Source organism: Cydia pomonella, chromosome 16, assembly GCF_033807575.1.
Source record: "Cydia pomonella isolate Wapato2018A chromosome 16, ilCydPomo1, whole genome shotgun sequence".
Taxonomy (NCBI): Eukaryota; Metazoa; Arthropoda; class Insecta; order Lepidoptera; family Tortricidae; genus Cydia; species Cydia pomonella.
Window position 1 is genome coordinate 14,139,809 of NC_084718.1, and position 14,033 is coordinate 14,153,841.

Sequence of the window (14,033 nt, forward strand, 5' to 3'; positions counted from 1 at the left end):
CTAGTTCAAAGACTGAAGTTATACATACTAGAAAATAATCGATGAAATCCTTGTACAAGCCTATAAATATCGATTTAAAAATAGCGCATTTTACTATACACCGCGCCTTAAAAAAAGCAATCACCTGATTCACGCCCCTAATAGTCTAATTATTACAGATTACGTAACATGAACTTCAATCTCCAAGGTGGATACCAGTCAGTGGCAAAAAACTCTATTAATTATTACAGATTACGTAACATGAACTTCAATCTCCAAGGTGGATACCAGTCAGTGGCAAAAAACTCTATGGGCAGCGATCATTTAAACCGTGAGTAATTGTCTGATATGTGATGTAGGTAATAAAAAATAAAGGCAGGCTATACCTAACCGATGTCTATTAGATGACAATAATTGATGCGAAAATCACACAAGTCCCAAATCCAATTACAGGAGCAACTGACTCGGCTATGTCACAGATACGGCCAAACTGCGCGAGGCGTTAAGACAAATGTTTGGACAGCCGAGCCGGGAACGGCGCGGCATTCCGAAATGACTCCTGGCTACAATTACAATGTTTAGCCTTTGTGGTTCGATTCATGACGAAAAATGAATAGAGAAGTGTAAAGTGATAATCGGTCAATATATCTATATGTAGCTACTCGTAGATCGCGATAATCGCGTACGATATGACGTGATAAGTCACTGCCCGAATCCCAGTGATAACCGCGAAGTGACCGCGACCATAGTACACCTGCGTAACTATTAAATCTAGAGAACTGAACCTGCTGTATTTTTGTAATGAAGTGGTCTTGAATCGCCTGTAACTCGAAAATAAGAAGAAAAATAACCAATAATAGCTGTTTCAGTAGCTAACAGCTACCAGCCTAATTCGAACGTACCTCCGCACTGCCATCAGAATTCTACCAAAATGATGTTAATCGTGCATTTCGCTTGTGCTTTTCGATACATGTAGGTATTGGCGTGAGCGAGACGCACGATAAATGAATTACATCATACAGATATCATTCTGATGTCAGTGTACGTTCGAAATTGCCTGTTAGGTGTAGAACACTTCTTGGGTTAAAAGTTTACTCCGACAGCCAATTCGACAAGTTCCTAAAACCAATAAAAACGTCCTTTAACGACTATTGAGTCTCAACACATTAAAATAAGGTAAATACAGATGCGTTTTTGCCCTATACTATACTTAGATCAGTTTTTAAGGGCTATGGGGGAGGCAATCCTTTGACCCACGGTACTAAATCTTTAAAATACACCACCTGGTGACTGGAGCAATTCAGCACCTAACGCTAGTCTTACAACTTTTAGTTTCATAACATAGACTTTTCCTAACGAAATTTTGAGGCTTTAGTGGTTTTAAATTACCAATGACAGACTCGCACATCGACGTGGTTTTTGTTACAAATTCGTTTGGTCAAACCAAGCTAACCGAGGTGAATAACCGATGATGTTATTGATGTTTCATCAGCGACGCGGTCCCAACGACACAAAAAACTGAAATGCTGACAAAAAGGCTGCATACGTGACGTAATTTTTACCCTTTCGACGCAGACGGATACTTTTGTATTAAATGGAGGTAGGTAGATCATCGTCGTAAAAACTTAACTCTGTATTCTCTGTTGTGACAAAAAAGTCAAAAACAAATTTTCTACAATACCGAAAACAACCATTACTTGAGGTCCTACATAAATAATATAAATATGTAGTTCTTGTAAGTACGATGAGTGTACGAGGTTTAGGGAAGTTGTTGATTAATGAAGGACCCTACTGTAAGCTCTTTATGATGGTGATTTACCCACCGGCACCTACTGCAGGACTGAAAATGAAAGCTGTTCTCCGATTGAAATAAAATATTTAACTTAGATATGGAAAAATCTAAAACTGAATTTAAAGGTTTTGAAAAAACGCGCAAGTGACTTGTTTGGGGAAATATATAAGTTAAAGATTTTATTTTACCTTGACATTTTTCCTCAGTGCCCCGATGGGATGAAACAGCCTGTAGATAATTCATATAATGTTAATAAAATGAAATAAAATCAATGCAGTAAAAATAATAAGTAGGTATCAAATGAACTAATTCAATCATGAATTTCTCTGGCTGTCTGGGCATAATCCTTCGTGAGCTCCGCTCTATCTAGACGTACCTAGCTATAAATCTAGTTTAGCTCCAACTTGGATCCTAGGATTTGCTCGTAATTGTAGCAAAGTCTGAAGTACAAGTTACATTTCGCTAAGAACTATAGTATTCTTAGTTAGCGAAATGTTACTTGCACTTCTTAGTTTGAATCTGAAAAGTTTCCCCTTACTGAGCGTTTACCTCAATTCAACTTCTGAACTGAATTTCCGTCTACTTCAGTCTTGAAATTAAATGGCGTAATCAATTATAAAGTCGAATAGGTACTTGAAAAAATTAAAATGTAGTTCTTGGATTATTTTATTAAAATAAAATCTCAAGCAAAATCGAAAACAACCCAGGTACCTAACTATACTTAATTAAGTATTGATCCTTCGGGCCATTATAGTTGCCCTATTGGAACATGGTTAGAAGGTATTACGGTACCTGATATGACAACTCCTTGTTTTATTTCCTATATAACTGCATATAAATTAAAAAACAAAGGCTTCCACAGACATATAATCAAAGTTCAGTTCCACTTTTTAATTAGCGCTAAAACAACACAAACATCGCGTCATGAATAAATTAGCCTCATCTACGAGACCTACATCGCTTCCGTAATAATTAAATTACAACTTTTTCTACCAGGATTCCGACTTTTTCCAACAACCACAAGGCCCGCCTGGCTAAGCAAACACCGCAGATTATAGATCCTCGCAAGTCTATCAGTAGCACAAGCGCGTTGCCGACCATTGCTAAGGTATAATTACAAGCCCCATACAGTAAACAAAGTGCATCTTCGGGAGCTCTTACTTACCAACAGGAACACCACTATGAATGCAGTTATGTGTAATCCTTTGGTGCAAAAACAATGTACTGATATTATTATTATTATTTAATTAGTTGTTAGCACCATCATCATCCTGTACATTTACTCATATTATTGTCGCCCCTTAGGTAGGTACCTTATATATATAGAGGTATATACTAACCCCACAAGCTAGTGGTTAGTGTGCTAACACGCTTTGCTTAGCTTATAACTGGATCGGTCCGTAATTAACACCAGCATCGCAAATTCAAAATACAATATATATATACATGTAGTGCGGCAATATGCGTTTTCGCAGGAAAACATAGTTGATTGCGTTACGAGTCCCGGAAACGCTAACAAGCCAGCGGTCGCCACGTTTAGTTACCTGCTAACTTCATTTCGTATGAAACTGCACTTTTATATAAATTCTACATGCGTCCGCAACTCGCGGGAGCCGCAACGCAACGCATTGTTGGATCGTGATTTTGTGATGCCAATTCAGGGAAACATTTCACGGACGCACAAATCGCTCGGGCGACTAATGCAAACGATGGAATAACTGTTTAAAATTTAAAATATTTTGACAAAATTATAACAGCGCCATGTAGTAAATTAAATTAAATTAAATTAAATATCCGTTTATTTCAGGCTGCGGCCCATAAAGAAAAATGTTAGTTACAATTCCTTAAATTATGTTAGCACCTACTCGTATACAAAAAGTAATTACAATTAAATTCTTAATAATTATAAATTAGAATAGATAATACATAACAACAATAATAATTATAATATTCCACAATAACCAAATAATTAAAATAATCAAATTAATAATTCAAAATATAACACATAATTTTTACACAAGGCCGAGCATTATTTGCCTCCATTTATCATAAATGGGACAGTCAAACCTATAAGCAAACAGGCCCAGGATGCTGTTGCTGCTGCTTCGAACGCGACTGAGTAGGGAGGCCACTTTCTTGCGGATAATTGCGTGGAACCCATCTGTGTGCGCCTCCGCGAACATACTTGACGCGCTACAGAATCGGGGTAGTGAGGGTAGTGAGTTGAACTCTATCCAAGAACCATCACTTGCGTGTTACGTACCTACCTTTACTGGAAGGCTAGGGGCGAAGTCGTTTTTGAGATAAATAGAACGGATTCGAGTGCAGTGTGCACAAACTCATAACAACAGTATCTCAATCAGTATCTCCTTTATGTGGAGGGGTAAATGTAAGCTAATATGACAGAAATGTGTAGATTTTCACTACATCAGACATGATTTACTGAGTTATTTGAACTTAACAGATTAAACATTAAAGGTACTAAATCCTGGCGTAATAAAAATAATTGTACCAAACGTTTTTTCTTAAAAATGAAATCGATAACTTGAAAAATTATAACGCCTGCAAAATTGTAATAGCAAGCAAAATATAAAATGATTAAAACTTGGAAACCACAAATAAAATGACTCGTATTATAATTGAATATGAAGGTACAAAAATTTGGCTTTTATAGAATTTATCAATAACCACGGGAACATAGCGTAATAAAGTACACCTGCCATTCTGACTGTCAGGATGGCGGGTGTACTGTTTTTTGCTGATAACTTTAAGCACCGTGAGGTACAATTTTTTTTAAGGATGTACTAAATAGTACAAAAATATGGTATGGTTTTCATTTAATTTTATTTAGGTACACCCGCCATTCTAACTCTCACATAAAAAATCCGCGCCAAGTACCGTACATATGAGGCGTCGCCCGACTATATCAAGAACTTACTACGAGACGAGAACATCGGATCACGAGCAGAGCGCCCTGTAAGTTGTCTCGTTAATATGAGGGTACCTTTGGTGCCCAGGACTTTACGTCGGCCTTCACCCGCCTATTTGAGTAGGTATGAGGAGGCCGCAGCGCGTCTCATACGTCAGGCTTCAGTCGAAGGGTCAAGGGCGCTTCAAGCGCTGCAGGCGAGGGCGCCCTAGGACAAGAGCGCACGCAGCGGGCTTAGTTCAACTTTGTAGCATGTGGGCGCCGCGTCGCACAAAAGGCCGAGAAGTAGCTGAATATACGCCAGCGGCCCGTGGGTGGAAGACAATGTCATTAATTAAAACATGCTACGTATACCTATATAACTGTAAACAAAAACCATAATACTTATTTTGCTTAACCAAAATCGGATTACGCGCGTAGGTATGATACAGGAACCCGACTACGATGATCGTGGAATCAAAATCTACTTTCCCTGCGAAATCCTTGTTTTGGTGGATCAATCAGGTGCATGCAAGCAATCGCAAAACGAGAGCTAACAATACCATGGTATGTTATTTGAAATGTGCTACTTATACCCTTTTCTTAATGATGTACAAGACGGTATCATTCTTAAATTATAAGAGTCCATCTGAAATCATTTTGCACCGCCTTTAATAACACAAAGAGTGGGAGGGTTATTATACCTCAACATCATATTTTCTTAAAAATTTACCAGGCGGAGTTATCTTGGTCCGACTTTATTTTCTTATTAATGACAGACTTAGGATATCATAAAGGCAACAATTGTTCAATGACGTTATTTATTTAGCTATAATAAAGATGTTTCGAATGACACCTTATTTGTCAAATTATAATTAGTACCTTATTACCTATTTTAGAGAGAAAGAGTGAGGATTAGAGCCGGCGTAGCTTCATTCGATGTTCGTAAAAGTTTTGTAATTGTCAAAAAAAAATATTTTCAAGTAATCATCTACTTGAAAATAAGTTTTTGTCAAAAAAGAAATTTTTGATACAAGATTTTATCGCTGATTGTATTTTTTTTTCCACAGGCGACTAAATACTCATCGAGAGAGATTGCGTTGTTTTATCACAGACGTCTAATGACCACCTCCTGTCTCCATCATCAGATCAGCTCGATTATCTTAGAAGTTTTTAAGGAAACAGATTAACACACATACATATATATATCCACATATACACTGCTTTGCCTTTGCTGTAGTCGTCTAAAATTAAAAAGATACTTACTTCGTTAAGTCATCACCGCGAACTCACAATAGTCTTAAGTGCCACAGACGTTAAAGTCGCTTAAGTCCTTTGAGCCAATCATCGCTATATTTAACAATTTCCAAAAAACTAAACAACAGAGAAGTTCTATGTAACTATCAAATCTGCTCACAAAATGTCACGAGAGTCGGTAACACCTTCGCAGCTGCAATTGGTGTAACTCGTAACATAAGTTTTTTCTAAGTCCAACTTACCCTTGACTGACAGATTTCAAATAGGTTTTCCTGTAATCTTTGGATAAAGAACTATTTTGTGTGTTTTATTAAAATTTTTAGAGCCAGTAGTTTCGGAAATAAGGGGGGGGGTGGTCATTTTCTGCCTATTTTCTTGAATAACTTCGAAACGAATTATTTTAAAATTATAAAAAAAAAAATCGTTTTGAAATTCTTACAATAAGCCCTTTCATTTGACATACAACACGATATACTTGGCAAGACTTTATTTTTAATTTTCTTGGTTACCCCCCAAAAGTGGCCCCTAATGTTTAAGATTCATTTATTTAAGTTACATGTCCGTCTTTGGGTCACAGATTTACATAGGTGTACCAAATTTATACCAAATTGCCCCAGTAGTTTCGGCGCAAATAGGCTGTGTCAGACGGACAGACAGACAGCCGCATAAGAGTTCCATTTTTTCCTTCTGAGGTACGGAACCCTAAAAATTTACCTCAAGAAGATGTGGCTCACCCCTCGTATAATATAATGCTGTTATTTGGATAATATTAAATTCGAAAGTGGACCAGAAACTTATAACTTTATTAAATAAATAATTAACAAAGTATGAGCGTGTCATCAGGGCCTCCACGCATCCAGATTTTCCCAAATTTGTCCCCCAATTGGAGTCATCCGGTGAGGTAAAACCCAGTCACTTTGTGGGTCACGGGCTCACGGGGTCACGGGTATCCCTCCAAACAATTATATTATTGGAATTTATTATAGTAACTAGATCGTTTCGCATCAATTGGACCACCCAACCAGGCTGTCGCTGGAAAATCATTCGATGTAATCCAGCAATGTTTTAGGACACGCCGCAAAAATTTCAACTGTTCATAATCTTTCGTCATTCAAATTTGAATCTTATTTGACAGCATATAGAGCTTTTTCTCTTACATGTACATACAAAACCAACTTATTGTTTTGTTTTACGGATGGCTCACTACGTCGAAAATTTAGAAACTGGAGCTTTAACCTTTTTAGAAATATGTAGCGTGATTCAAAATCAAAAAACAGTGTTTTCTCAATTTTATTACGCCTAAGGCTTGAATGTTTAAAATTAAATTACTTCGGAGATAAATTGCTAATAACATGTGATGAGGTCATGTTAATAAAATTCCACCTGACGTTCATAAATAATTATGAATTAAGTGTGGTAATCATTATTAAAGTAAAATACCTACATGGGAAGCAATGTAAACATCTGTGCAGTTTTACTCAAGTATGAAACCAGATACCTACATAACTTTATGTGTAGCACGATTTTATACAGAAATATGAGATGGTTCTCAACTGATATGTACTCGCCATCCTACATAAAGAGCTGTTTACCACCGGTAAATAAAGTACAAAACCCATTTCGTAATGAACTAGTTATTTTACCGCGTAAATTCATTTTCAGTTTTGTAAAGAGAATCATTAATACAGGGCTTTTCAGAATGCACGTTTCAGTGCGCTGCATTTTGTATTAAACTTACGTGTATAATAAAATGGCCGCGGGACGAAATTTATCACAATTCTGGAAAATTGCTTACATTCGCTATCAATTTTATTAATGCAGCTGCCACAGCCACGCACAAACATCATATCCATGCTATGTTTTATGTAGACATTGGTACCTATAACCTAACTTTAATACAACATAACAGACTGACGATACGAATTTTAAAACATAGGTAATGTTTAATTTTGAAAGTATTGACTTTCTGTACGTAAAGTATTGACTTTTCGTATTGACGTACTTATTATAATTTCATAATAACATTAAGTAAATACATATAGTTTCTATTTTCCTCCCTAACATGATCTGTCGTGATTTTTTCGTGACTCCCCCTCCCTCCTATCAAACCTCGCGTAATTTGTGCACAAGCCCTAAATTAGAACTCTTTATCCAGTTTTCCTAAATTAAGTTAAGTTTTCCTAAAGATATAATTTCGAAATTGACATTTTCTACTCAAGTGCTTCAATTTACTTATTTTTTTATTACAGTCAGTTTTGTGCCCAACTGCTGGACAAAGGGCCTTTCTCTTCTTTCGCCAATCGTCATGATTTGGTACATGCTCCCGCCAGTCGCTATAAAATGCGTCTGATCATCCTGCCATTTGTTTTTGCCATTCCTTTTATATATATTTTTCATATTTATGTATACTGAATAATATAAATTTACAGATGATGTAACGAAACGAGCTAATTTATTCCAAAACAAAAAAAAACTGTCTTTCATAAATTTAAGGCATTCTTGAGGACGCAAAACATTTGCGTCCACGAACAATTCTAGGACAATTCAGTAGTTGATACAAGATAACATAATTGCAATCAAGATGCAAACGAGGCGGGAAATGCGTTATCAAGTTATCATTATCATCAATGAAGATGCGCATACGCACCGAGATAGATACTGTACCGGCAGTCTCGCACTGACCGCCGAGTCGTACGCACGCGCGTCGCGGACCGGTCGCGTGTAAACTTTAATTATGGTGAGTGTTCTGTGATCTTTATCGGATCTTATGTGATGTGTCATGTATAATGTGTTTTTTTTACTATTATGGGAACACGGTTCTGGTGTGGTCGAATTCTAAGTATAAGTTTTGTAGGTATACAGGGTGTTTTGGATCGACGAATTTAGCTTAGGCATATTTAGGATATATCAATAGGGTTGTTTCCAATTTTTTGAAACGCTTGTATTACGTTCTATATTAACTAAAAGTTGCCCTAAAATTCGATTTTTATACTAAAAACGGCTTTAAATATGTTAAATTAACAAAATATATTTTGACGGATGCTTTTGCGCCCAAAACGCTCTTTGAAAATTGTGTGACGTCACAGTTTACGGTTTGACACATAACTACATACACACGTAGAAGATAGGAGCTGTCAACTGACATTTGTCATTTGTTGTTTATACTTTCAACAGTTGCCTGCTAACTGTCAACAGTGTCAATCCGAGAGTGGTGACGTCATCAGAATCTTCAAAGACGTTTCGAGTTTGGTCACGTGACGTGTGCTAAAAGATATTTTAAAATCAATATTTACAAAAATATGGTCATTACAGGTCCCCTAAAAGTAGTTTAACATGTTCTTATAATCCAAAAGAATTTATTGGGATACAATTCTGCCCTAAGATTTGTAGATGGAAACAACCCTATTGCATAAATAATTACACTTATAACGCAAATTCCTAAATAAATGAAAAATAGTGTTTATTTTACATTTTTTTTATATTTATGCCGACCTTAACTTACAACTATAAAAGTAAAACATAATGGTCAAAAACTAGACGAGACATCGACATGCAACTAGTTTAATACATGTTTTAGGACGTTTATTGCAAATTGATCTTATTTTATATAAACGACAAAATTAAGGATACAAATTAAATTACAACTAATGCATTTTTAAATATCCTAAAAAATAGCAAGTTAGATTAAATCATGGTTTCTTATATAATTAACATCATATGTTGTCAGACAAAGACAATTAGCTAGTAGGTACCTTCGTAGGTATTTTCGTTTGATGGATTGATTTTTCTTTGTTTTACATGGCATAAAAGTGTAACTGTGATCTAATTTATCAATTATATTACATATAATTAATAATCCTGACTCAAAAAACAGAAAAAACCCACATTTATCTTACTCGCAAACTTAAAAAAAGATTATTAATTAGGTAGGCAGGTCTGGTACTACAAATGCTAAATCATTGTAAAAGTATTTATTACCGGCTTTACTTAAATTCAGAATATAGTTATTTTTTACTTAAAACTAAATATGGTCGCAGCCATGCTTCACATGCTCGTTTAGGTTTTATATTGCATTAAACCCGTGACAACGCGCTACTCAAGTAGGTCATCGATTATGGATAAAATTCCATCTTCAGGAGCGGTTAATTATCTACCTAACTAGTTATAGTCCATCAAAATGTGCAAAGTGCAAATTTATTTATTTACTGGCGGTTTGGTTAAGGTACCTTTTATTAAGAAAATATATAACCATGGCATCATATTCCCCATAATATAACATGTATTAACAACAATATCTATAATTAACACGTGGATTTTTTAATCTAGAAGGAAGTACCTAAAGGTTTAGGTTTATTATTGAATTGAGGCGATGAATACGAGTAAGAAGTTATAAGCTACGTCAGGTACAGACTGATTGAAAGCTTGACTCCATGAAGCTGATTTCGAAGCTGAAATCGTCTCTCATCACTCTCACTGAGCGTACAAGAGTAATCGAGATAGATGCGTGATTTAAATAAATAACAAGTTATCGATAATTTCCATCAAACATGATATTGCCAATTTTAGCTTTTGTGCAAAATTTGTTACAAAATTTTAAAGTGCATTTTAGACCAAAAACTCAGCATTCGCATCTTCCCTCCAAAAAGGCTTCAAGATTGCAAACAAGCATTCAACCCGCCTGATGGTAAGCAGTCTCCGTAGCCTATGTACGCCTGCAACTCCAAAGGAGTTACATGCGCGTTGCCGACCCTAACACTCCGCACCTTCCTACCTTCTACTAAAAAATTGCCGTACAACTTCTTTGGTTCTATATCTGTAATCTGTACCATAAAACGAACTATTGTCCTATAGGTATTATATTACCACTATAAATAAATAAATAAATAATAAATATTATATAATAAACATTATTACACAAATTGACTAAGTCCCACAGTAAGCTCAATAAGGCTTGTGTTGAGGGTACTTGGACAACGATAAATATAATATATAAATATTTATAAATACATATAAAACACCCATGACTCAGGAACAAATATCCATGCTCATCACACAAATACATGCCCTTACCAGGATTTGAACCCGGGACCATCAGCTTCGTAGGTAGGGTCACTACCCACTAGGCCAAACCGGTCGTCGTTGGTCGGTGGTCGTTCACTATGGTCCAGTTTTTAACGTTGATTATTAACGATCCTTTTTGATTTGTACTCGTTACATAATATTTGGACCATAGTTATAAAAGTTGTGGACTAAAGTTACCTGAGTTTACGGTCCCTATAGAGAACATACATGGAGTTGGAAACTATAACGGTTGCAAGGTATAATATTCCGGATTTATTAAGTATTTTTTCAATAATCGTTGAAATATGTACATAACTACGTCGATTTGCATACGCTTGAAATAAATATGTTCGGAATAAGTATATCACTTCAAAAAACATACCGTACCGAATCCTCACGTTTGTTTCGCATAATGATACAGTACCTATGTATTTTATACCTATGTCTTTTAATATGTATATCTGAATATATTATTATATTAGGTATAATTAATGATGTATGTAATAAAATAACAAAATGCCTACTGCAATTTCATTTGTTGGTACCAGGTTTTGTTGACAATCCCCTTTTTTTACATAAATATAGAAACACACCTATGTAGTGAGCTGTGAAATTGCATGGAGAAATTATGAATGAATTCATTGATAAAGCCGCCATGCACTTTTACGGCTGATGGTACATCGAAATTGCATGTTTTCAATACAGGTATTTTGTTTCGCATATATTATTATTTGATTCAATGTCATCGAAGGAATTCAAACCTTTTATCAACATATTTATCAAAGGTAATTTATTATATTTAAGTACTTGTCGTTATCAAACGTTATCTTGTACTAATTCGTTGTAAAGCAAGGTGGTATTTTACATGAATTGATGACCTTGCATTTTCTTCAATTGCTCATTCGTGAGACTCGTGACTTCTTCTATTAAGTACAATATTTTTTATCCGCCATTGAGCATTTAATTGCCATCACTAAACAACTCAGTAACAGAGCTAACTTAATAAAAAATACTGGGTATTTTTATGAGGTAGCATTATTTTTCCTTCTCGTAACAAAAACATCCTTGACGAAACTTCTTTTGCATTATGAAAATTCAAGCGAATTGAGAACCTCCTTTTAACTGGAGTTTACCTTTTCCACTTCAATAGAATGGAATAGTTATTTACGATACAAGTGCAGAAAATAGGAAATTCGCAACGAATGGTGATAAATTAAAACACGACCGAAGGGAGTGTTTTAAATCGACACGAGTTGCGAATTACCTAATCGCACGTGTATCGTAAAACGTCTTACAGTACATATGGCTCTTTAAAGTTTCGACATATACACGGAAAGTGCTCATTCCCGCACACGTGCGGGAGAGTAGCTCCATATATACTGTAAAATCATTGTTGGTACAAGCTTTTATCGCTGACTGTGCTTTTCTTTCCACAGGCAACTAATACTCATCGAGATAATTCTAAAAACCCCAAACATAATTATTAATTAGGTTGCGTTGTTTTATCAGACACTTCCTATGGCCACCGCCTGTCTCATACATCACATAATATGGTACATCAGCTCGGTGGTACCATAATATTGTATTGTTACCCGACTTACATAGGAATGTATACAAAATTTCTGATCAGTCGAAAACCGAGAAATGGGTCACATTTAACTTGCATAATTCGATTACAGATGCATATAACGGGACCGGTGAAACTAAATAAAAGCTTGTAAAACCAGAACTGCGACCATAAGTACGACTAAATGTCCATAGAGCCTAATCTTTGATAATTAGAGTGCTCACTCTATACGTAGATGAAAACCCATCTATGCTCTATACCTAATAAGTGTACCGTATATAATAATATAGCGACCTTTGCGAAAACTTTTTTGCTTAAGCTTAATAAATGTTAAGTTTTATGCGGGTTTTAAACTTATTAAAACATACAATTACAATACATTTGACCATACGTCCCATACAACTTATTATTATTAAGTATGGAAATAGATGTATGCAGTCAGTGGGCACACTAAACTTGCTTATTTCTCTTGTTGACGCTATCTATCGTATCAATTTGTACTTTTTATTTTGTGATTTCTGAGTTTACGAGTACCTAACAATTACACCCTGTATTCAGTCGTCCAAGGTGCAGGTATTAGAATAATAAAATAATGCGCCACTTTTTTGAATGTCTGGTAACTCCGGAAGTGGAATCTGATACGGGTTATTTCCGGAATTATCCGATATTACATATAATACATAGGCTTATATATTATGTATATTGAAGCTAATGTTGTACAGTCAAGGTATTAAATATCGATACGGACAAAGTGCCAAAAATATGTATACACGACCTTATAGGCTATATATTAAGGTAGTGTGTACATATTATTGTCACTTTGTCCGTATCGGTATTTAATACATTGACTGTACTAAGCAGAGACGTCTGCAGGCAATCGTACAAATTATTAATAGATACACTATTTCTTTATTATTTAATTTATACCATAAAACGTATATTCCTGTCACCGTGTAGCGTTAACGACATACTGTGAAGTGGGCATACGTATGATATATTGTACTCATAGAGGGAATATGCATATGCTACCATAATTACGACTATAGTTATACTCTGTATCTTTAGGTATTTAAATAAAAGTAAACAAAATCTACCCCCAAATTACTCAAGCCAGGCTTTTCATCAGGTAGATGAAAACATTACATGATCAAATAATGTAGGTTAAAGTCAGGTCGTTCAGTGAGAGATCCAGGCGGCTTTGTATTTGGTTGGTTAGCAAATAAATGTTATAACTACCCTAAAATGTACAAATTATTTGATTACTGTTATTTAAATACCTAAAGATACAGAGGAAGCAAACCTATGAATTTTTTTATCAGATCTCAAATGCGTATAATTACCTGCATTTTAAATTGGGCCACCTGCTGCTAATTCGGCCTTGTATCGCTAAGTATATTATTATCGCAAAATACTTCACTGGGGAAATCCCGACAGTGAACACCTTTTACAAACAGGATACTTGCATGTGG

The 14,033-nt window shown here is 35.4% G+C and overlaps 1 protein-coding gene across 1 annotated transcript in view; it reads left to right on the forward strand.

Annotated features, from left to right (window-relative positions):
- The first annotated feature begins 8,539 nt into the window (after window positions 1–8,539).
- LOC133526563 (uncharacterized) overlaps window positions 8,540–14,033 on the forward strand; it is a 64,363-nt gene continuing 58,869 nt past the window's right edge. Inside the window, exon 1 of the mRNA XM_061863241.1 lies at window positions 8,540–8,673. Within this exon, the coding sequence (XP_061719225.1) occupies window positions 8,671–8,673 (3 nt within the window). The 5' untranslated portion in view covers window positions 8,540–8,670. The remainder of the gene's footprint in view (window positions 8,674–14,033) is intronic.